Raw genomic sequence first — 24,375 nt, 5'->3', positions numbered from 1 at the left:
CATCTTAAAAATAGTTTTGTTTCATTAAAAATTAATTATTTAATGTATTTTTTAAAAACCGGTTCGTTTAGACCAAACCAGTCCCGGTTAGACCGGTTCCGGTCGGTAAACCGGTTCATTAGGTGGACCGGTCCGGTCACCGGTTCCGGTTTTAAAAACACTGGATATAACATAAACAATAAACTGCAGATATAAGCCAAGACAAGAGACCACAAGAATTTGGCTCAAGCTAGGGAAAAACCCCAAGAAGGGGAAAACCCTTGATCAATCCTTCTTATTATCAAATATCAAATGTTCAGCAGAGAGAGAATATCCAATAGAGTAAAAATGATAGATGATCCAATACCACTTTCCTTAGTCAAATAAGTAGCCCAATCAAAATCTGCAATTCTGCTCAGTCGACGGCAGACAAACAGCCCTAACCAGAAAGTTAACAGAGGTCAACGCAGAAGTAAAAATGTCCTCGAGCCTTGTCAAGGTCAAACTAACTTGGCCTTCCTTGAAGATTAACCAGCATCCAAAAGAGTCAGCAAAGAGACAGTCAAAACTCGTTCAAACTGGAAGTCAGCCCTGCGGTCAAAACAGGTCAACCTGCCCAGATTTCCTTGATTCCTGTACCAATAAATGCGGCCCGCTGAAACAGAGAGAAGCTCACCAAAATCACAGTCAAATGAGGTCAAACAAGGCCTGGTCAACACTGGTCAAAGCTGGAAGCAGCCTGGTCAATGTAGAGAACCGAATTACAAAGTCAAACCTTCGCACGTGTGGAATAAATAGTGTGTCCTGCAATCTGTATGATCCAATCAATGTAGGAGAGAGAAGGAAGGATGTGTTGTGAATGTGCCAAATGAGGTTGGAGGTTTCTTCTATTTATATATTGATGGAGAGGGGTTCAATTTGTCTAATTAACCCCAAGTCGACCTTGATCAATTGCACACTAGTGCGCTCATTTTGGTTCTCTCGGAGATAGGAAATCAATCCAATAATCATCTTCTTCAAAGGAGGTGTCCAAAGTGGAATTTGTTCCTAGTTGCACATTTTAACACTCCCTCTCAACTAGGGAGAATTCCACCTACCAATATCCATCCATCATCATGCCATCCTAGTCATCATGTACTATCTTTGCATCTCGTGTCATCTCCGTTGAAGCTTGATATAGATAATAAGAAGGATCGATCAAGGGTGAGTCACAAGACTTTACCACTGTCCACTGACAAAAGTCAGTCCACATAACTAGGGGTAGAACTCCAATTAGACTTGATCCCGAGCGATCAAGTTGTTGAACATCATTCATAGGGAGTACGACGGTACACGATGCGTCCATTTGTAATGCTTATGGTCCCTAACCACTTTTCCCAACTCATTGGCCAAATGAGAGGTACTTTTCAAGAGTCCTAAACTGCAAGGGTAGGATGTATGTTGGGGCATCCGCAGGAGAAGGTGAACAACTCATCCTATGCATATATCATCAATCATAGTGGGAAGGTGAACCACTCACTCTATGCTCACATATATCATCATAGGGTATCATAGGGGAAGTTGAACCACTCACTTTGTACACAACATACCTATAGGCTATAGGGGAAGGTGAACCACTCGCCCTATGGTCGCACATAGCTCCAAGAAGTACCCCAGGCCCCCAAGAGCTCTCATAGCTCAATGTCCAACTCAAATGGGACCCTCATGGGAGGGTCCCTCCAAGACTCCAAGTCTCTCTCGGAAGGCTAATAACTTGGCCTTCTCCAAGGGCTTTGTGAGGATGTCAACAACCTGTTCATCAGTTCCAATGTGTTGGAACCTTATTGCTCCCTATTGTACCATATCTCGGATAAAGTGGTGGCTGATATCAATATGCTTGGAGCGGTCATGGAACACGAGATTCTCTGAAAGGCGAATCCCACTTTGGTTGTCGCAATAAATAACAATGGTATCCAACACACACTCAAATAGATCATTGAAGAGCTTCTTCAACCAAATAGCTTCACAACAGGCCATACTAGCTGCAATATATATGACTTCGGTGGTGCTTAGAGAAACTGTTTTTTGCTTCCTACTCATCCAAGAAATTGAAGCAGATCCCAAATTGAATCAACATCATGAGGTGATCTTTCTATCCACCACATTGCTAGTCAATTAGCATCAGAATATCCATGTAGCCTCAAATTCTCGACACTGTATCTTAGTCCATCGCTGGTAGTGCCACGAAGATATCTTTAAGAGATTCTTTGCAACAACCCAATGTATGTGACGAGGCTCAACCATAAATTGACTCAAAGTATTTAGTATTTACAACAAAGCATATGTCCGGTCGAGAGTTTACTGAGAACATCAAGGCCTCCACAAGTTGTTTATATTTAGAAGGATATGCCAATTCGGGACCAACAACACTTTCTCATAGCTTCTTGAAGTTTTGTTCCATCAGAGTAGAAACAAACTTGAATTCCACCATCTCACATCTTTCTAACAACCTCACAATGTATTTTCCTTGAGAAAGGAAAATCTCGCCTGGCTTTTGCCAGACCTCCAAGCCTAGGAAGTAATGTATCAATCCTAGGTCCTTCATTTTGAATTTGGAAGTCAACTCCCTCTTGCATTGATAAATGAGAGGGTCAGCATCAGTCAAAAAGAGATCATCAACATAAAGGACCAAAATAAGTGGCATGTCCTTTTCAACCTTAAAGTATAGGTTTGGATCAACATAGCTCCTTGTAAATCCCAACTTGATCAGATAGCTATCAATCCTCTCATACCAAGCCATATGGACTTGCTTCAATCCATAGAGAACTTTCTTCAACCTTCATACATAAGACCTTCGATCTTGTACTTCAAACCTTTGCATTGTTTCAAATAGACTTCCTCCTTAAGTGCCATGCAAGAAGGCAATCTTGACGTCCATTTGATTTAGGCTCCTCCCTTAATTTGTACCGAGAGCATTTTTAGATCAGAAAGTGGTATATCGAGCAACTGGTGCAAATATTTTCTCGTAGTCCAGACTCCACTCCTTCCTTTTGAGAGAAGCCACGGGCTACAAACCTTGCCTTATACTTTGAAGCACTTCCATCAACTCCATGTTTTATTTTGTAGATCCATTTAGAAGTGACTACAAACTTGTCCTTGTGTCTAGGCACCACTCCCCAGACATTATTCTTCATGTTTGGTTCATATTCCTCATTCATCGCATCTTTCCATACTTGGTGCTTTACGACTTCTTTGAACATGCAAGGTTCAACTTGAATAATAGTATTCATGGCAACCAAGTTCCCTTGATACTTGTTAGGCTTCTTACTTTTTCAAAATGCCCCTCTTGGAGCAGTATGCTTTTCATCATCTTGAAGTGTATCCTTGAGCCATAGTGGTCTTTTCCTTGAGGAAGAGGGATCACTAGAAGGTGGATCAAGAGGATCCATTTGGCCATCAACATTGGGCATAGGCTCATTGTTGGAGGTTCTTCTTGTTTTTCGACAACATCATCATCATTCTTCCTTGAGATGGAAATATCTTTGGCTTTTCTGAGGGCAATGTCTTCATCAAAGGTAACATCTCTACTTCTACATCTCTTTGATCAGTACATAAATTCTATATGCCTTTGAATTTTCACTGTATCCAACGAATATACCTCTCTTCCCAAAAGCTTCCAACTTGTTCCTTTTCTCTTTAGGGACATAAAAATACACAGGACAACCAAAGATTCTAAAATGAGAAACATCCGGTTTCTTACTAGTGAAGACATTCTCATGTGTTTTGAGATCCAAGGGATGATGAGGGCTCCTATTTTGAAGATATACAACAACATTGGTAGCTTCTCCCCACAAGAATTTCGGTAGACCTTGACCATAAATCATGGCATGGGTGGTTTCCATGATTGTCTGATTTTTGTTTTTAATATAATCATTCTGCTTTGGAGTGTAAGGAAAATTTGTTTCGCTCATAATGCTAGCCTCTTTGCAAAAGTCATTGAATTCATTGGATTCACATTTGGTTCCATTGTCAGTCCTCAACGTCTTGATCTTCTTTCCTGTTTGATTCTCTACCAATGCTTTGAAAGAACGAACCCATTTGAACACTTTATCCTTTCTTTTCAATAAATAAATCCATGTTTTGTGTTGAAATTTGATGACTAAAAAAAGTTTCCTGCAATCCCAACCCGGTTTTAATTTACCTTATCACTCCCATTTAGTTAAATGCCCTTTCCCATAAACATACATTCAACATATAGAATTATGGAAATGAAATTTTCAGATTAAAACACATGGGACTGTCAACACATGCTGAAAATAAATATGGACATAACCAAACTAGCAACACACATGAAAATACACACGGATTTTTGGTCAACTTAGACCCAGGCAAAACCTCTTCAATCTTCTCTAGGGAAAACCTGTTAGAGAGCTCTTCAAATTTATTTATCTTTCAAGTTCAGGAAAAATACATTTGTAGACAAAACAAAACAGCAAAATACAACTTATCTCTTCAGACCAAAACTCCTTGAAAACCGTGCCCATGTTTCCTTGATTTTTGTGCCACTTGAACCTGCAAATATGTACTGTACGAATACGACTGTACTGTACAGACTTTTTTTTCAAAAACTTCTCTCAAACGGTGTGCAGCTCACAACATTCAATGTTGTTCGTACTGTACCTTTTGCGGTCTTCTATGCCTTGATTTCCGTGCCCATCTTTTCCTAGAAATCACTCCTTCATCTTGCTACAACAAATTTCTCCTTTAGATTTTTTTCCAGCGCTTAGCTTCCTTTCTCCAATTTGCTCATGAAGAATGAATGTAGTCTTTCTTTTCTTTCCCCCTTTTGTTCCCCTAAATGACTTTTGGGCAACCCTAAGATCTAATGGCTCAGATTCATTTAGATCAAGGGATGTCTAAAGTCACTTTTCACTTTGTAATTTAACATTGACTTTATAAAGTCACGCGTAGGAAAATAATTATTTTGGACACTTTTCCCTAGGTAGATACTAACCCATGGGAAACCACTTGTCCTAGGTACATTAAAAATCAACATTTTGCGTGAGAAGTCATCCACAAAGATTGCATAATGTGCACCCTTGTAATGAAGTTATGGGTAAGGCACTAGACAAGTTAGAATGGATCAATTGAGGAATATTAGTTGTCTTGCTTTCATTAGAAGGGAATGGTCTCTTTGTATGTTTCCAACCGCACAACCTTGACAGATTCCTTCATGGTTCATATTAAACTTGGGCATCCCTGTGGGAAAATCTCTAGTGCCATAGCTCATATTGAAGAGAAGCATCACTTGCCAAAGCTCCCAAAGGACTTCCACCAATTTGATAGAGACCATCAACTGTAAATCGAAGAGTAAAAGCACCCACTTGATAGAGACCATCAACTGTAAATCCAAGAGTAAAAGCATCTTTATGGTTTCTATACTAAATTCGTACCTTCCATCAATGAATGCTACCTCGAAGCCTTTGTCTTCCATTGTAGAAATAGACACCATGTTCTTCTTCAAGTCAGGCACATACAACACGGTTTGACCATTATTCAAGTGAAGAGTGATAATTCCTATCCCTTTCACGGGGTAGGTGGCATTATCTCCAAGTATAATCTTTAGATTAGTTTTTTTCTCAACTAAATTTGAGAGGGCCTCCTTGTATCCAGTGAAATGCCTTGAGACTCCACTATCAATTTAACCAATGATCCAAAGTATATGGAAGAGAGGCAATAGATAGAGTAGAAATAAGATAAAACTCATCTTGTTTATATACAACATTATTTTCATCATACTTGGCATTTCTTGTCCTATTGGAAGGTTGACTATTTCCTTCTCGGGTGTTGAAATTTGGTACCGGAGGACAGGTGGTTCCCTTAGGCTTTGATCTTTGGCCTAGGGAAAAGTGTCCAAAAGAATTTAATTTTTCTCCTAAAGTGACTTTATAATTTTATAAAGTTAAATCTAATTTAAAAGTGACTAAGTGATAAAGTTATTAAGTCTAATTTTAAAGTGACTTTTATAAAGTCAATGAAAAATTAGAAAGGAAAAGTGACTTTGGAAATAAATGACTAAGTGGGTCTTTATTAAAGTGGGGTGAATTAAAAAATAGAAAGTGAGATTTAAATAAGCATTTAATCTCAACCATTGATCTAAATCTATTTCAGCCATTGGATTTAGAGATCACCCAAAAGTCACTTGGAGTTATATTAAAGGAGGAAAAGGAGGAAAAGGTCATTCATTCTTTCATGAGCAGATTGGGAGAAGGAGAGCAAGAGAGCAAGAGAGATTTCTGAGCAGGAAGGAGAAGGAGACAGCAGCTTGGCACACATTCCAAGGCAGCAGTTGAGCAGATTTGTACAGCTGATTCAGCACATAGTGAAAGGCAGATTTTTGCACAAAAATCGAGGAGCAGTTTGCTGATTTTTCTGCACACAAAACGGAGGTCGTACAACATTTATTGCTGTCCTGTTTGCTGTAATTTCCAGATTGCTGTGAGGCACGGGAAATGAGATAAGTTGTAAATTTGCTTGCTGATTTTTTGCTGAATAATTCTCACTGTAAAAAGACAATTTTCAGAAATAAAGAAGAGCTCTCAAACTGGTTTTCCCCAAGAGTTGTAGGGGGTTTTTCCAGGGTCAAGTTGACCAAAAATATCAGTGTTTTAATGTGTTTTAATGGCTGTTTTTAATTGCTGATTTTTAATTCTGCAATTTCCAGCATTCTGAAAAATTTCCAGAATTTGTGTTTTCAGCAATATTTATTTTTTTCAGTTTGTTAAATGTATGGTTATGGGAATGGGCATTTAACTACATGGGAGAAATAAGGAGAAACTGAAAACCGAGGTGGGAAAACAGAAATTTTTACATGGTATCAAAGCTTGAGTGCTGAAGGGCAGTTTGGGACAGCAAAAGGAAAAATTACAGTTGCTGATTTTTCACTCAGAAAATTCCAGCAAGCTGATTTTTTCATAAACAACAGTTTTATCTTTACTACAGCAGTGCTATTTTTCAGTTTTAGGACAGCAGGATGTCATTGGGATTGAGGGTGGAGGATAGGCTGGATGGGCATATAAATTACAGCGTTTGGAAGGAGAGAATGCAGAGTATCTTTGAGGAGGCAGAAGTCTGGGATATCATGGGGCATACCGCACAGAACCCTGTTGTTGTGCCCACTGATGTTACTCAGTTGGCTGAGTATAAAAAGAAGAACAATAAGGGTAAGAGGCTGATTCTAGACGGAATCAAAGACCATTGCATTCCTCATGTGAGAGGAAAGAGCAATGCCCATGAGATGTGGACAGCATTGTCCAATCTCTACCAGAGTACCAATGAGAACCGGAAGATGGTCCTGAAGGAGAAGCTGAAGAACATTAAGATGGGGAATGATAGTGCAGCTGGATATCTCACAAAGATTACCAATGTGAGAGATGAGTTGGCAGCGATTGGAGAGGCCATTCCATCCACTGAGTTGGTGCGTATTGCAGTGAATGGCCTCCCCCGTTCATGGTTGAACTTTGCTGATGGGGTTTGTGCACGTGAGACCCTTCCCACATGGGAGAGGTTTTGGGATGATTGTATTCAGACAGAGATCAGGAAAGGTCAGCTTGGGGCAGCCAAGCCAGTTGAGCAGGATGAGGACGTAGCACTGGTGGCAGGAGGCAAGAAAGGCAAAGGGAAGAAGCAGGCTTCCACAAGCAGTGGTGGGGGCAAAGGCAAAGGTAAAGGTAAACCGGGGAACACACAGAAGGACTATTCCAAGGTGAAGTGTTGGAATTGTCAAAAGATGGGACACTATGCAGTTGTGTGTCCGGAGAAGAAGAAGAAGAAGGGGAAGAACCAGGACGTGGCAGCTTCAGCAGAGATTGAGGACTTTGCTGGTCGTTTTGACCGAGAGTTTGCGTTCACTACATGTGAGTCCTCTAGTGCAGGATCACCTGCCACACAGGTTCAGAGGGAGCATGCTTTTCCCTCGATTAGCGGAGCATCTACAGGTATCTGGTATGTGGACAGTGGGGCTTCACGTCACATGACAGGAGTCCGTGAGTACTTCTCAGAGCTTTCAGAGAGTGGCACTGATATTGAGGTAGTACTCGGTGATGACAGAGTTGTTAGAGCAGTCGGGGTGGGGACAGTGACATTTCAGAGGGAGTCCAAACCTCCCTTGAAGGTGTCAGAGGTTCTTTATGTGCCAGGGATGAGGAAGAACCTCATATCCGTCTCAGCTTTGGAGGACAGAGGATATGACGTACTGTTCAGGGGAGGACAGGTGTTGATGTATCCCAGGGGCGCTCCAGCTGATTCAGCTAGAGTGATAGGTGTACGCCATGCAAAGGTGTACAAGTTTGCATTTCAGCCCCTTTTGGCATTGAGCAGTAGTACCGACAGCAGAGCTAGCAGTTTTGAGCTGTGTGAGATTTGGCACCGCAGGATGGGACATATGTATCATGGAGCCTTGAGGACATTGCGGGAGATCACTACAGGTGTGCCAGATTTCAGTACTGATCACTTTGATACTTGCAGAGGTTGTGCGATGGGCAAGTTTGCCAAATCCCCTTTTCCCAGCAGTGACAGCAGAGCGACGGGGATACTTGATTTGATTCATTCCGATGTGAGCGGTCGGATGTCTCATGTTTCCTTGAGTGGATATGAGTACTATGTTTTATTCATTGATGATCACTCCAGGAGGACCTGGATTTATTTTTTGAAGACCAAGAGTGAGGTCTTCAAGCGGTTTCAGGAGTTCAGAGCTCTTGTGGAGACTCAGACAGGTCGAAAGATCAAGTCCTTGAGGTCGGACAATGGAGGAGAGTACACCCTTGGAGAGTTTGTTGACTATTGTGCGGAGGCAGGCATTAGGAGGGAGTTCACTGTTCCTTACAACCCCCAGCAGAACGGGGTTGCGGAGAGGAAGAACAGATCCATCATAGAGGCTGCCAAAGCCATGATACATGATCAGGGGTTGCCATTGTTCTTGTGGGCAGAGGCCTGCAACACAGCTGTTTACTTGCAGAACAGGAGTCCGCATCGTGCCTTGGGGCACATGACTCCGGAGGAGGCTTTCTCTGGGAAGAAACCTGATCTTGGTCATCTTCATATCTTTGGATGCATTACATACTCCTATATACCCAAGGAGGAGAGGACCAAACTAGAGCCCACCGCAGAGAAGGGTATCTTTGTGGGCTACAGTGAGACCTCAAAGGCCTTTCGGATTTACATTCCTGCACAGAGGAGAGTTGTTGTCAGACGGGATGTGAAGTTCGAGGAGGACAGGGCCTTTAGGAGGTCACGGGAGTTAGAGTATCTGGATCAGCCAGACCCTCAGCAGCAGTTGAGTCAGTCGCAGGGATCCAGTGGGCAGGGATCAGGAGGATCCGGAGGTACATCTATGAGGATGTCAGGTCCGTCAGTGAACAGTGGCTCATCGAGCCAGAGGGGTGGTGCTCCGGGCAGCATGCAGAGCAGTTCACAGAGCAGTTCACTAGGGAGTCCACTGATGGACAGTTCACACGGTACCTCAGCTTCTACAGGTTCAGGTGCAGGCAGGAGGACAGCAGACAGACAGTCAGGAGTTCAGGCTACTGATGATGATGAGGAGGAGTTTCATTCTCCGGTGGAAGAAGTGCGCTCAGGGAAGAGGAAGCCCAAGTGGCTTCAGGACACCTTGAGAGATGCCACATCTGTTGCTGAGCCGAAGAGGCCGGTCAGAGAGAGTAGACCACCTGAGAGGTTTTGTAGTTATATGGCGATGGTTACCAGCATCCTTGACTCTGAGCCTTCTAGCTATGAGGAGGCAGCTAGCCAGCAGGTCTGGAGAGAGGCCATGCAGGAGGAGTATTCTTCTATCATGAAGAATGATGTTTGGGAGGTGGTGCCGAGGCCTGAGGGCAAATCCGTGGTTACTTCCAGATGGCTTTACAAGGTAAAGCATGCTGCAGATGGCAGCATTGAGAAATTCAAAGCGAGGTTTGTGGCTAGAGGGTTCTCCCAGGTAGAGGGAGTTGATTATGAGGAGACCTTCGCTCCCGTGGCTCGATATACTTCGATCCGCTCCATTATATCGATAGCAGTAGAGATGGGTTGGAAGATCCACCAGATGGATGTGAAGACCGCATTTCTCAATGGCTTCATACAGGAGGAGGTGTACATTGAGCAGCCACAGGGCTTTGAGGTGCATGGGAAGGAGTCCCATGTGTGCAGATTGAAGAAGGCCCTTTATGGCCTGAAGCAAGCTCCCAGAGCTTGGTACTCCAGGATAGATGCATACTTGCAGGGGATGGGTTTCACAAAGAGTGAGGCAGATCCAAACCTTTACTTTATTGTGATTGGTGAGGAGCCTCTCATTCTGGTGCTGTATGTGGATGACTTGATCATTACAGGTGCAGAGAGACTCATAGAGCACTGCAAGAGAGATCTTGCGGCGGAGTTTGAGATGAAGGACATCGGCTTGATGCATTACTTTTTGGGTTTGGAGGTGTGGCAGGAGGAGGGGCATTTCTTCCTGGGGCAGGGGAAGTATATTGTGGACATCCTTAGCAGATTCCACATGGAGGATTGTAGACCCATGTCGACACCGATGATCACCAACTGGAAGAAGCTTCATGCTTCGGATTCCGAGTTGGTGGATCCCACATTGTACAGGCAGCTGATTGGTTCCTTGATGTATTTGGTCAACACTAGACCAGATATCTGTTTTGCAGTCAACACGATGAGTCAGTTTATGTGTGAGCCTAGGAAGGTTCACTGGGTGGCTGCAAAACACATTTTGCGGTACTTGCAGGGGACAGTGGATTATGGTCTGGACTACAGGCAGGGAGATGGAGTGAGATTGGCAGGATACACTGATTCTGATTGGGCAGGTTGTGCTTCTGATAGGAAGAGCACTTCAGGGTGTTGTTTTGGGTTGGGTTCAGCAGTAGTGTCATGGTTCAGCCGGAAGCAGCAGTCAGTAGCACTGAGTTCAGCGGAAGCAGAGTATATGGCAGCCAGTCTAGCTAGTTGTGAGGCTATCTGGCTTCGCAAGATGTTGTTTGGCTTATTTGGTCAGCCGTTGAGACCTTCAGCGATTTACTGTGATAATCAGAGTTGCATTAAACTCACGGAGAATCCAGTATTTCATGACAAGTCAAAGCATATCGGGATCAGATATCATTTCATCAGAGACTATGTTCAGAAGGGAGTTGTGAAGCTTGAGTATATTTCCACTGATGAGCAGGTTGCAGATATCCTTACCAAAGCCTTACCACGGGGCAAGCATGTCTACTTCAGAGACAAGATGGGTGTGGTGAGGAACACCTTCCTCGGTAAGAGGGAGTGTTGAAATTTGGTACCGGAGGACAGGTGGTTCCCTTAGGCTTTGATCTTTGGCCTAGGGAAAAGTGTCCAAAAGAATTTAATTTTTCTCCTAAAGTGACTTTATAATTTTATAAAGTTAAATCTAATTTAAAAGTGACTTTAAGTGATAAAGTTATTAAGTCTAATTTTAAAGTGACTTTTATAAAGTCAATGAAAAATTAGAAAGGAAAAGTGACTTTGGAAATAAATGACTAAGTGGGTCTTTATTAAAGTGGGGTGAATTAAAAAATAGAAAGTGAGATTTAAATAAGCATTTAATCTCAACCATTGATCTAAATCTATTTCAGCCATTGGATTTAGAGATCACCCAAAAGTCACTTGGAGTTATATTAAAGGAGGAAAAGGAGGAAAAGGTCATTCATTCTTTCATGAGCAGATTGGGAGAAGGAGAGCAAGAGAGCAAGAGAGATTTCTGAGCAGGAAGGAGAAGGAGACAGCAGCTTGGCACACATTCCAAGGCAGCAGTTGAGCAGATTTGTACAGCTGATTCAACACATAGTGAAAGACAGATTTTTGCACAAAAATCGAGGAGCAGTTTGCTGATTTTTCTGCACACAAAACGGAGGTCGTACAGCATTTATTGCTGTCCTGTTTGCTGTAATTTCCAGATTGCTGTGAGGCACGAGAAAGGAGATAAGTTGTAAATTTGCTTGCTGATTTTTTGCTGAATAATTCTCACTGTAAAAAGACAATTTTCAGAAATAAAGAAGAGCTCTCAAACTGGTTTTCCCCAAGAGTTGTAGGGGGTTTTTCCAGGGTCAAGTTGACCAAAAATATCAGTGTTTTAATGGCTGTTTTTAATCGCTGATTTTTAATTCTGCAATTTCCAGCATTCTGAAAAATTTCCAGAATTTGTGTTTTCAGCAATTTTTTTTTTTTTTTCAGTCTGTTAAATGTATGGTTATGGGAATGGGCATTTAACTACATGGGAGAAATAAGGAGAAACTGAAAACCGGGGTGGGAAAACAGAAATTTTTACATCGGGCAGCGGGAGCATTCCTCTTTCCTTTGTTGTTGTACTTGTTGTTCCTTTGATTGCCATTGCTTTTGAAATTCTTGTTGTTGTTATTGTCATCCCTTGGAGGATTTTTCTTGTGAGGACACTCTATAACATAGTGGCTGAAACTGTTGCAATTGTAGCATGTTCCTTTGCCTCTTCCTTTGAATCCCTTCTTAGATCATTGACCCTGTCTCCTTGGACCCACATCATTCTTCCTCTTCGCACGTGAGGAGAAATCACCAGGTTCATTTCCATTGTTGGATTTATCTCTCTCCATCATTCTTGTCTCCTGTTGACTGCATCTAACTAATAACTCATCAAAACCAGGGATCCTGTCATTGTTGAGAATGGCGGTGACAAATATATCCCATGGTCTTTAAAGACATCTAAGAACAATGAGAGTGAGCTCCTTTGTCGGCAATAACTTCTCCAATAGATAGCATGTCATTCTTGATTTGAGTGAAATGCCTTGAGGCTCCACTATCAATTTAACCAATGATCCAAAGTATATGGAAGAGAGGCAATAGATAGAGTAGAAATAAGATAAAACTCATCTTGTTTATATAACATTATTTTCATCATACTTGGCATTTCTTGTCCTATTGGAAGGTCGACTATTTCCTTCTCGGGCAGCGGGAGCATTCCTCTTTCCTTTGTTGTTGTACTTGTTGTTCCTTTGATTGCCATTGCTTATGAAATTCTTGTTGTTGTTATTGTCATCCCTTGGAGGATTTTTCTTGTGAGGACACTCTATAACATAGTGGCCGAACCTGTTGCAATTGTAGCATCTTCCTTTGCCTCTTCCTTTGAATCCCTTCTTAGATCCTTGACCCTGTCTCCTTGGACCAACATCATTCTTCCTCTTCGCATGTGCAGAGAAAGCAATAGGTTCATTTCCATTGTTGGATTTATCTCTCTCCATCATTCTTGTCTCCTCTTGACTGCATCTAACTAATAACTCATCAAAACTAGGTATCCTGTCATTGTTGAGAATGGCGGTGACAAATATATCCCATGGTCTTGAAAGACATCCAAGAACAATGAGAGTGAGCTCCCTATCGACAATGACTTCTCCAATAGATAGTAGGTCATTCTTGATTTGAGTTATTCTTATGAAGTAGGATTGGATAGACTCCCCTTTATCCATCTCAGTGTGGAAAACGTCTGGAAAAAATCCCGATTTAATTCTAAAAACGCAATTTTTTGAACTAAACGATTTAATCCCCCGACTTTTTGGCGACTTTTTCACAAAGGAAAAAATCTCGATTTTTTCCTTATACTCCTGATTTAATCGGGAGTCGACCCAAAAAGTCTGCCTCCCTTTCCAGGCCACGGATAAAGAGGCCGCAAAGGTGAAAAAACTGTAAATTGAAGCTTCCATCCATGCATTTTCAAGTTATTGCATTGTATTGTTTGTCTCAATACTTTTTGCGAGCATAGCAGTCTCATTTGTAATCTGTTAGTTTTGAGGTTAAGATATGTTTTTGTTTTCCAAGGAAAAACAAATCTTTATACTTCATATTTCTAGTTAGAAAGCAAAGTATACATTGGCTAAGCCTCCAGGCTTTCAGTGATCCAGATCCTAACAGCCACTGCCCCTTCAAAAGATTACAAAAGTACCAAAAGGACAGGCGTACAACAGTCTTCCATAGAAAGAACCCCACACCATCAAAAACATTGTTACAATTGTTGAATGCTTCTAGAAGAAACAACAAAGAGGAGGTCATGAAGATCAAATAGCAACAGCCTGTCCAAAAAAACAAAACCAGTGCCTCAAAACAGAACCCATTTTTCAGACAGGAACAAAGTACCTGTGAAATCTTGTGACAACAAAGATCCTTCCTGCAATGAGAGCACGTTTTGAAAGGGAATTTTCTTTAGTGGTGAACTCCCTGTAAATGTGGGCAAAGGTTATGTATCAAAAGTGGATTTTACCTCCAAGAGTTTTTGAATAATAGATGCCAAGGCTAGGTTAGTAATCTGACATCTACTGTTTTCTCAGAAAATAAGCAGCTTGGAGTCACCAAGCGTTAATTTTCACATCTACTGTGATACTCACTGTTAATTTTCACTGGACCTACCACCTTGCACCTTATTACCCAAGCAGATTACAATCTACTGAATAAATGCATGACTTATTTCTTAATACAATTAGCGGAAACAAAAATTAAAAGGGGAAGAGGATCTCAGTGACTAATTACTTGATGAATTTTAGATGACTCATGATATACATTTATTATATTTTTTGTTGATATTTTGACTCTTGAGAGTTGAGACTCAGACAGGACCCAAAATTCAGGAGTTGATTCACTATTTTGATATGTGATGTAGCATTAGACTTCATATACATATTATACATTAGCTTTCTTTACATGTTTATGTGGAAATGCATTTATTTGATGTTGTAGATACTCTAGATGTTAAAAAAAATAAAATAAAAATGAATAATTTTGTGTTTTTTTTTTAAATTTTGCCGACTTTTTCAAAAAACTCCCGACTTTGACGAGTTTTTCAACTTTTGGACCCTTGCCGAATTAATCCCGACTTCGACTTTTTCCACATTGATCCATCTTGATATTCTTCAACTTGTTCTTGAGAAAGAGAATTTGACTTGCATTGTTCACTTTGAACATCCCAACCAACTTATCATGCATTTCCTTAGAAGTTCCCAAATAAAAAATATAGGCAACCAAATGCTTTTGAATGGGGTTAATTATAATTTTCTTAGCTTTGACCTCACCTTTTTTGTATTTTGTTCTAGCATCAGTAGGTGCATTCGAAGGAGGCTCCACCACTCTCCCTTGGACATAGTCCAATACTTCATGCTCTTCTAAAGTCAGGTCCAAAGTCATTTTCCATGCATGATAGTCAGATTTGTCATTGAGCTTCTCCTTAGTCTTGAAGGAAGATGTAGAGGCCATGGAGACTTGTCCAATAATCTTTGTCCAACATTTTCTCTCTTGCTTGGGCTTGTTCTCACCCGGGCTCTGATACCATGTAAATTTTAGATAACAATGGTATGTTCTATGTTTGCAACATAAACAATAAACTGCAGAAGACAAACCAAGACAAGTGAACACAAGAATTTGGCTCAAGCCTGGGAAAAACCCTTGATCAATCCTTATTATCAAATATCAAGTGTTCAGCAGAGAGAGAATATCCAATAGATTACAATGATAGATGATCCAATACCACCGCCCTTAGTCAAATAAGTAGCCCAATCAAAATCTGCAATTCCCCTCTCAATCAACAGTAGATAAACAGACCTAAACAGAAAGTCAACGGTGGTCAATGTGGCAGTAAAAATGTCCTCCTTGAGCTCGGTCAAGGTCAAACTAACTTGGCCTTCCTTGGAGATTAACCAGCATCCAAAACTGTCAGCAAAGAGACAGTCAAACTCAGTCAAACTGGAAGTCAGCCCTGCGGTCAACACAGGTCAACATGCCCAGATTTCTTCGATTTCTGTACAATAAATGCGGCCTGCTGAAACAGAGAGAAGCCCACCAAAACTGCAGTCAAATGAGGTCAAACAAGGTCCGTTCAACACTGGCTGCAATTTGGTCAATATAGAGAACAGAAATACTCAGTCAAACCTTCACACGTGTGGAGTAAATAGGCTGCCCTGCAATCTGTATGAACCAATTAATGTAGGAGAGAGAAGGAAGGATGTGTTGTTAATGTGCCAAATGAGGTTGGAAGTCTTTTCTATTTATATGTGATGGAGGGGTTAAATTTGTCTAATTAACCCCAAGCTGACCTTGACCAATTGCACATGAGTCGGCCGACCTTGGTTAAATTTGTCTAATTAACCCCAAGCCAACCTTGACCAATTAATTGCACGAGTCGGACGACTTTCAAAATCATATTTCTCCTTGTCCAAATTCAGTGATCCTTAGGTCTATTTTGGTCCTCTCGGAAAGAGGAATTCAATTCAATAATCATCTTCTTCAAATGAGCTGTCCAAAGTGGAATTTGGCACTAGTTGCACATTTTAACAACATGTTCTGAATTTTGTTCATAGTCAAGTGAAAAAAAGGTGGACTAGGTGACCCTGATTATTTAACTAAACAAAGCAGACAATTTAGCTGTTTTATTTCTTTTTTTAATCGTTATATACTTTTAACTTATGACTGACTGGTATTTGTATCTTCTGAGACAGGAACTGGATAAGGCAATAAAAGAGCTGGATGGCAAAACAATTGAAGGACCAGATAAAGGCCCAACATTCAAGCTACAGGTTGTAGAATGTTAACATGACCAATGAAGTACACTATTTCTCTGTTGAGAGGGGCATTCCACAGCTCAAGTCGATTATCAAGCACCAAAAGGGATCAAGTCCCTCAATGTGCAAGCTTCAAGTCTTTATGCCCTTGAAAATGTTTGCACTTGATGGATTTGATCCCCCTACGTTATTTATAGATCCAAAATTTACGTGGATCCAATCTAGTATATGATTCCAATGCTGTTACTTTAAAGGAAAGAAATGATTATTCATAGAAATGGATTCTGAGTTCTATGAGAGGCATTTTTGGATTATTCAACATAAATTATGAGAAACATTTTTGGATTATTCAACATAAATAATTTTACTATGTGACTTATGGATTATTCAGCAGGAATGACTTCAACATGTGACTAGAGATGTGTTTTGTTTACTGGGATGGTTATTCGTCATTGATGATTATTTTGAAGATACATAACTTGTCAGTGATGGTTTTCAATATCAGGTCACAGTTGCAAAGCCTGCAGTTAAGTCTAGGAAGCGCAATCGCGAGGAATTTCAGAAGGTTGTGGCTAATAAATCTGATGGTCAGGCAAAGACATCTGCAGATGTTACATCTTCCAAAGCATTGGAGGTGTGAATCATGTTGCTGTGTGAAAATTTGCTTCCCTCTAGTCATTTTTGTTTAATCCTCTTTATTGTTACCGACCCTTGGAGGTGTGAACCATATATGGAAACTCTAATTTTAATGTGAGACTTGCTATGTCTTTAATAATTTGCTGGTTACCAGGCTTTGGAGTTGTGAATCAGTGTTGTCTGTATGAGCTTAGAGCTTGCTATATGTGTCTAATGTTAACATTGATGTTGCATTCAAGGTTCCAACTGTGGTAGATCCATATGAAGTAGCTGTTCTATCATTGCCTACTGCTGTTACAGATCGCTTGCTCCAGATATTTCGCCAAGGTCTTGCTACTCGATATGATGTAAGTGATAGTTTTTATCTGCATAATTTGTTACTTCCTTTCTGCGAATTGCTTACGGCAGAGTCATTTGCAGTTCAGTGTTATCATTGCTTGCCAGATTTGTCAGGATATCTCTCATCTCCTCTAAAACCTGATACCCCCAGTCCAACAGACATGGATTTTTATGGATCTGTATTTGTGAAGGATTAAGGATTGGACGTAGCCCTGATATAACCTGTGCCAAATATATCAAAAACTCACAAATACTCAAAAAGGCAAAGTATTGAGGTAGTAATATAGAGCATTTTTACATCAAATTGTGAATGAACAAAATTTTATTATATGCAGAAAACTAAGATGGCCACTGACAGTCTCGTAATTCCTTTCAAGATGACCTAAAACCCCAAAATGAAGGGTTATTCTATACCTATCAGCGGGCTTCGAGTTCTGCTTTGTTATTTGGTCTTCTGTCTAAAACTTTGAAAGTCAGTGCTACGATGTGGGTGTTTTGGTTTCTCGGATGACTCCTTCTAATGCTAGATTGTCCCTTTTCACAATTTTTATATGGATGTGGAGTTCCATGCCTAGCTTGGAAGACGTGTTTGGTGAAAAATTATGCGATCCATGGATCCTCTAATGCTGTGGCAGTCTTTGTTACTCTTAATTAACTGCCACTAGCTGACCCATTGTATCGAACTAATTGGAACCAAATAGTTTGGCCAATTTGTATTAATGCCATTTTTTTATTTGTTTAATTTTTTTATTTAATTCCTTTTTAATTTCTAATTTTTTTGGCTAGTTTCTCCAAATTTGGTAAGAAATTAAGAATGCAAAAAGCTCTAAAAGATGCTCTGCAAATTGATTCAAAACAAACACCTAAAATTAAAGTAAACACACCAAAATGTTGAACTTATTGATTCCCTAACCCTGATCAAACTAGCATAAACAAGCTGTATTAATGCTAAAAAGTTGAGAACACATCATATGATTGAGGTACAAGGATTCCATCAGGTTGACAAATATTTTGATTGATCCTTGAGTTCACACATTAACTTCAATTCTCCTCTTGAGTTGGAGCTAAAGGTATTAGGGATTAGTTTTCTGCCATTATGTGAGATTGTATGTTGTCAGTGACATCTTATCACCTATGAGTTTTACACACACAAGTGTGGACATGCACACACAAATAAGAATGCACACACAAATAAGAATGCGAAAGAGTGGATCTCTTGATTTGTTTATGCAGTGTCTCATTACATAGTAGGAGAGAGGAGAATTATGTTATGTAACTACCATCTCCTAAGCACCTAACTATTAACCACTACATTAAATGCCCCATCACTTTATTAATGAGCTATAATATATCTACGTTCCAAATATGACCATTATCTCAAACATTGCACCATAGTGGTCATTTTACCATGAACATTCATGCTACAAAATTATAGTAGTTGGACAAGCAAAATTTTTGTAGTCCACAAGGTAAGATCATTGAAATAGCATTTGCAAGTGAACTATGTTTGACAAGGTTAAGGAAATACAATTGACTTCACACAATCTTTTGAGTAAAGTACAATTGATTTCACCATCCTTTATGTCTAACCATGGACGCACAAGTTGGATGAGATCCAATGTGCATAGAATAGTTGATCTTTATACCATTGACATATAACTTGTCGTTTTCATCAAACTAATTTCCACATCTTGGTGGTCAAACACATCAAAATTTTGTGTTTTCCTCTCCAAGGAAGAACCATAATCTTCACCCTCCCTGAGGCTCTTTTTTTCCACTTCATCATCACCCTCCCTAAGGCTTTTCTTTTCCAGTTCATCTTCAGCCTCCCTAAGGCTCTTTTCCAGTTCATCTTCAGCCTCCTAGAGTGTCTACTTATGGATTATGTTTGAAGTGCATAATATACCTGCTATTTGCCTTGTCTTTCTGTTTTGACTTGTTTCAACAAGAATATCATCAAGGGCTTCATTTTCTGAGCATTGTTTCATCTGACATATCTTTGGCCTAGGCATTATGGCTAAATGCTTGGTGATTCAACCATAGGGGAATCTAGAGTACTTTTTAGAGGCTATAGTATAGATCCTTGTAGTCTTACACAGACTATACATGTGTACATACAATCTGTAAGAATAGATTGTACAATAAACCATATATTTGTATAACAATCATACTCTTTTAGTGGCTCAAATTCAGGGCGATTGTTGCTAACCGTGTAGTGCTTTTTTATTGTGGGCAATTTGTGGAAGTTTCCTTATGAGACTTTTGAAGGAATGAACAATTGATTTTTGAAGGAGTGATTACCTAGGTATGTGAGAAATTGATTTTAGTCTATTGATACTTACCAACTATTGTGTGAGTGATGTTATGATCTATAATTTATTTTTGCATTGATTAAATTTAACAGTTGTTTAATTGAGACCATAAAGACATCAGTCACCTAGGCTTAGAAAATTCTACATGGGGTCGAAGTTATTTCTCTAATTGAGACTATTAGGGATTTGCAAATATAAATCTATCATGGGGAGGGATCAATAGTGAGAGGAGGGTGAGGGTTGTAGTCTTATTGAAATCGAATAATTTTTGAGATATTTTTAGGGACATTATGACTTTGCACATAGATTTGAAAGACTTGGTAGGTCACAAAAACGAAGTGAAGGTCAAGTGGATTCAAAACTTTATTAGTTTCTCTATGCATGTGGGATACCATTCAATGTTCTTCGCTCACCTTTTTGGCATGAAATGGTTTATGCCACAAATGATGTCCCCAAAGGATACAAGAGCCCTGGGTATGACAAAGCTAGAACCATTGGACTTGATCAAGAAAAAGCAAAAATATCACATTCTTTGAGTAAAATGACAAATTCTTGGACTAAGCATGGGGTGTCCATTGTATTTGATGGATGGGCAAATGTAAAAGGAAAGCCATTGATAAGTGTTCTTGTTGTGTCTGTTAGTGGTGCCATCTTCCCTTTAGCATATGATTACTTAGAGAAGTTAAAGACCAACATCAACATTGCAAAACTATTACTTGAAACAATTGAACCTATTGGGCCATATAATGTCATCCAAGTCATCACTGATAATGTTGCTGATTGTAAGGTAGCGGGAGCAATTATTGAGGATAAATACCCCAACATATTTTTGTCTGAGTGTTTGGTTCACACAATGAACCTTTTGATGCATGATATTATGAAGAATAAGAACCAACAATACAAATGGATTGACGATCTGTACAAGAGAGGCAAACAAATGATAAAATTTATTACAAATCATAGCAATACCCATGGGCTTTTCTGCAGTCACTCATGCTTGGAGCTGTTGAAGATTGCGAAGACTAGATTTGCTAGCTATTACCTCACCTTCAGGCGCCTTTTGAAGGTAAGAGACTCATTGGCTAGCATGGTATCAAGTCAACACTAGTAGGTATTGAAGGACAGGGCTACAAATGCAGTTGACAAGCAAGGTTTTGAACAGGTGGAGGAGACTGCTCTTGATGGTCTGTTTTGGGCATGTGTGAGGGAAGGATTGAAATCACCAAAGCCCATTTATAGCATGATTCGTTTTGCAGATACAGATAAACCAATGATTGGGGAGGTGTATGAGCAGATGGATAGCATGTTGGGACAAATAAAAGATATTGTTCAAGAAAATGATCCCAACTTGTATACAATGATTCGCAATTGTGTGTGTGCACGGTGGAATAAAGTTAATGTTCCACTACATGCCTTAGCATATATCCTTATGCAAAAATACTGCTCTCCATCTTGGTTGGGACAACCTGCACATGGGGGTGGGTTTAGGATCAAACCCCATACAGATCCGGAGGTATCTAAAGGATATATTGAAGCATTAGACAAGTTGGTACCTGACAAGGAGTGTGTTAATTTGCTTCTTGAATTAGGAAGATATTTAGTTGCACTAGTTTGTTTGGTTCTTTGCATGTAATGGAAGATAGAGACAAATTTGATGCTCTCACGTGGTGGGAAGCATATGGCGGCATGGGACTTTTGCCAAAATTGGCAAAAAAAGTTCTCTCACGGGTTGTAAATACTTCTTCTGCAGAGAGGTGTTGGAGCACCTACAACTTCATACATAATGGGAGAAGAAACAGACTCAATGAAAACCAGGTAGAAAGCTTGGCTTATGTGCACTACAACTTGAGGTTGTTGAGTCAGTATTGTGATTGGGCTTATGACGATCCAACATATAAGAATTGGGAAAACCACCCAGATGATGATAATTTGGAGGATGGCACTATACATCTTGAAGAATTGGAAGCAGAACTTTTGAGAGATGATGATGAAGCAACAACAACCATGCCACCCCCACCATTTAGTAGTAGTACCAGTGCTAGAGTTCCAACTATTGTTCCTTTGCTGCCGTTGCCTCCATCTACATCCTCATGTGGAGGGCATGTGCCTTCTGGTTTTGGTCGTGCAACTATGTGGGAGGAGACTCCTAGAAGAGCACTAGTACCACGACTTGCTCAGAATTTAGACATTTCTCATGGCGGCAAGAGGAAGCTATAGATAATAGATTTACTTGTCTTTTCGAGTTTCTAGTAGTTTCTATAACTGTTGACTCTTTCATATTTATTATGATATTTTTTGTAAACAATATATGATAATTTAAGTTTGAACTTTGAAGTTGGCAATTATAACTCATTGGTAATGACTTATGAATATGATGCTTCATGAAAGTTGAAAGTTGTTTCATTTCATTTCATTTTATAACATTTCATTTCATGTTAGATATTCTTTGATGTAATGGTCACACTTGGCTTACAAGTACAACTTTGGTGTTCAATGATGATAAATGTTATATATTGAATTTTGAAAGGTTGAAACTTTAATATTGATGAATCATGAGACTCAATATGTTGTATGTTACTAACTCGTGGACGTGGTTGATGAAGATTATAACTTCTAGATGATTGATGGTATATGGTTCAATCTATGTTTTTATGCTTTTATCTCTAATTCATCATTCTACATGCTTTTGTTGACATATATGCATCAAAATATAAAAAAATATATATTATATAAAAATTCGCTCCCCATTTCGCTCCCAAACCAACAACTTCTAAAAATGTCACTCCCGCTCCTGCTCCCAAGTAACCTTCCCTTTGACTGTGGCATATGGCCTTGAGACCCCTTTTCCCCTTCGTTCCATCATTATTTACATGGCACCTATTGATTGAGGGATATACCAGGGACCTATCTTTTCCCTTAGGGGCTGGGAACACCTAATAGGATAGTAGTCCATTAGCCACTCTTACCTAGGGAGGTAACACTATTATGCGATCAAAGCCCCAAATTTGGAAAGGAAGCCCTATATGAAGCATCAATTTTTCCTCGAGTAGCAATCTTGGTCCACTTAGACGCATTAATGATAATTGTACCTAGTGGTGAAGATACAACGCTGGACATTGTGTGTGGTTGGTGTTGAAGAAAGTGTAACTAGGTTTGATTGTCTTAATGACATGTAATTATGACTAATGTAAATGATGTAATAAAGAGAACAAAATTATTATTGTAAACTTGCTTCATGGGTTTCATGAGAAAGAGATTTTAGAATAATAGGATTTGTCATTTAGAGTCTAGAATTAATATCATGTATGAAGAGCTCGTCTTGAGCCTATGTTTAATGTATACGAGTCTATGTCTAGGTCTACAATAGCCCTCCAAATGACAATCATAATCCTCTTTGTCATGTCGGCTTTAAGTAAAGATAAAACCTTCATGTCAACTTACAATTAAAAGACACACCTCTTCGTTGGATCATGTCGGCTAATTTATGGAGGATCAACTACTATAAATACCCTGCTAGGGTCCTTGCAAAAGGACAGGTTTAGAACTCGGATCCTCTGAAATTTTGGATGAGTACAATAGTTCATTGTTTCAGATGGACGAGCATCTCTGTGTTTTTCGGATGGGTATCATAGTAGATGATGTCTCAGCCTCCTCATAGTCTTAATGAACACTATCTCGACATACTAAGACACAGTCACAGTCTCGACATATGTGTGATGAAGAGGATCTAGGTGATCTCTCAGTAATACACTCTCGGCATACTCTCTAGACACAGTCACAGTCTCGGATGATGAGGATCTCGGTGATCCCATAGTGACACACTCTGTCTTGACATTCATTCTAGACGCAGTCATGATCTTGGCATAATGGGAATCATGATCTCAGTCATGATCTTGATGAGGATGTCATTACAAAGTCATGATCTTAATGAAGATCTAAGTGCAACTCTCATATGTATATATACATATCTCAGTATAGAGATCTCTTGTTATAGTGAAGGAGCAACAATGGTCTCAGTGAAGGAGCATCAATGGTCTTTGTGAAAGAGCATCAATGATCTTAATGAAGGTGCAACAGTGTTGCCGGTTTAATGATCTCATTGATGGCCTTAGTGTTGCAGCAGTAATGATCTCGGTGGTGCAGTAGTGATGGCCTCAGTGTTGCAACAATGATGATGATCTCAACAGTGACAAAGAAGAGGATTGGTGTCTTGGTCTTGGAGTGGCTAAATAGGTCAAGGGTCATGGTCTTGGTATTCGTCAATTGGAATCTCTATAAGAAGAATTTTGTACGGGTTTTCCTCTCAAAGAGTGATAGGTTTTGGCCTTGGCAGAAAGCCAACATCTTGTGTTCTTGTCTTTTTTGTTTTGGTAACTATTTGATGAACTAAGAATACATACTTTACTAATAACAAGAGAAGATTGTGCTAATAAGAAAAAGTTAATATTACCTCACAAATAGTTATCATGGCGAAAAGAATCTTATTAACCTAATTGCCCTAGATTCTTCAACAATTGGAAGATGGTTTTCATCATGGGATGGGTAACTTA

General features: G+C 39.8%; 1 protein-coding gene across 1 annotated transcript in view; it reads left to right on the top strand.

Annotated features, from left to right (window-relative positions):
• The window catches only part of LOC149242387 (uncharacterized), a 63,872-nt gene that overhangs the window by 19,965 nt on the left and 19,532 nt on the right, over positions 1 to 24,375 (top strand). Inside the window, exons 12-14 of the mRNA XM_089374231.1 lie at positions 16,476 to 16,553; positions 17,044 to 17,172; positions 17,414 to 17,521. Coding sequence (XP_089230357.1) covers positions 16,476 to 16,553; positions 17,044 to 17,172; positions 17,414 to 17,521 — 315 coding nt within the window. The remainder of the gene's footprint in view (positions 1 to 16,475; positions 16,554 to 17,043; positions 17,173 to 17,413; positions 17,522 to 24,375) is intronic.

Source organism: Pinus tabuliformis, chromosome 8, assembly GCF_031772625.1.
Source record: "Pinus tabuliformis cultivar Carrire ecotype Pingquan chromosome 8, CPIR1, whole genome shotgun sequence".
Lineage (NCBI taxonomy): Eukaryota > Viridiplantae > Streptophyta > Pinopsida > Pinales > Pinaceae > Pinus > Pinus tabuliformis.
This window is presented reverse-complemented; position numbering and strand designations above follow the sequence as displayed.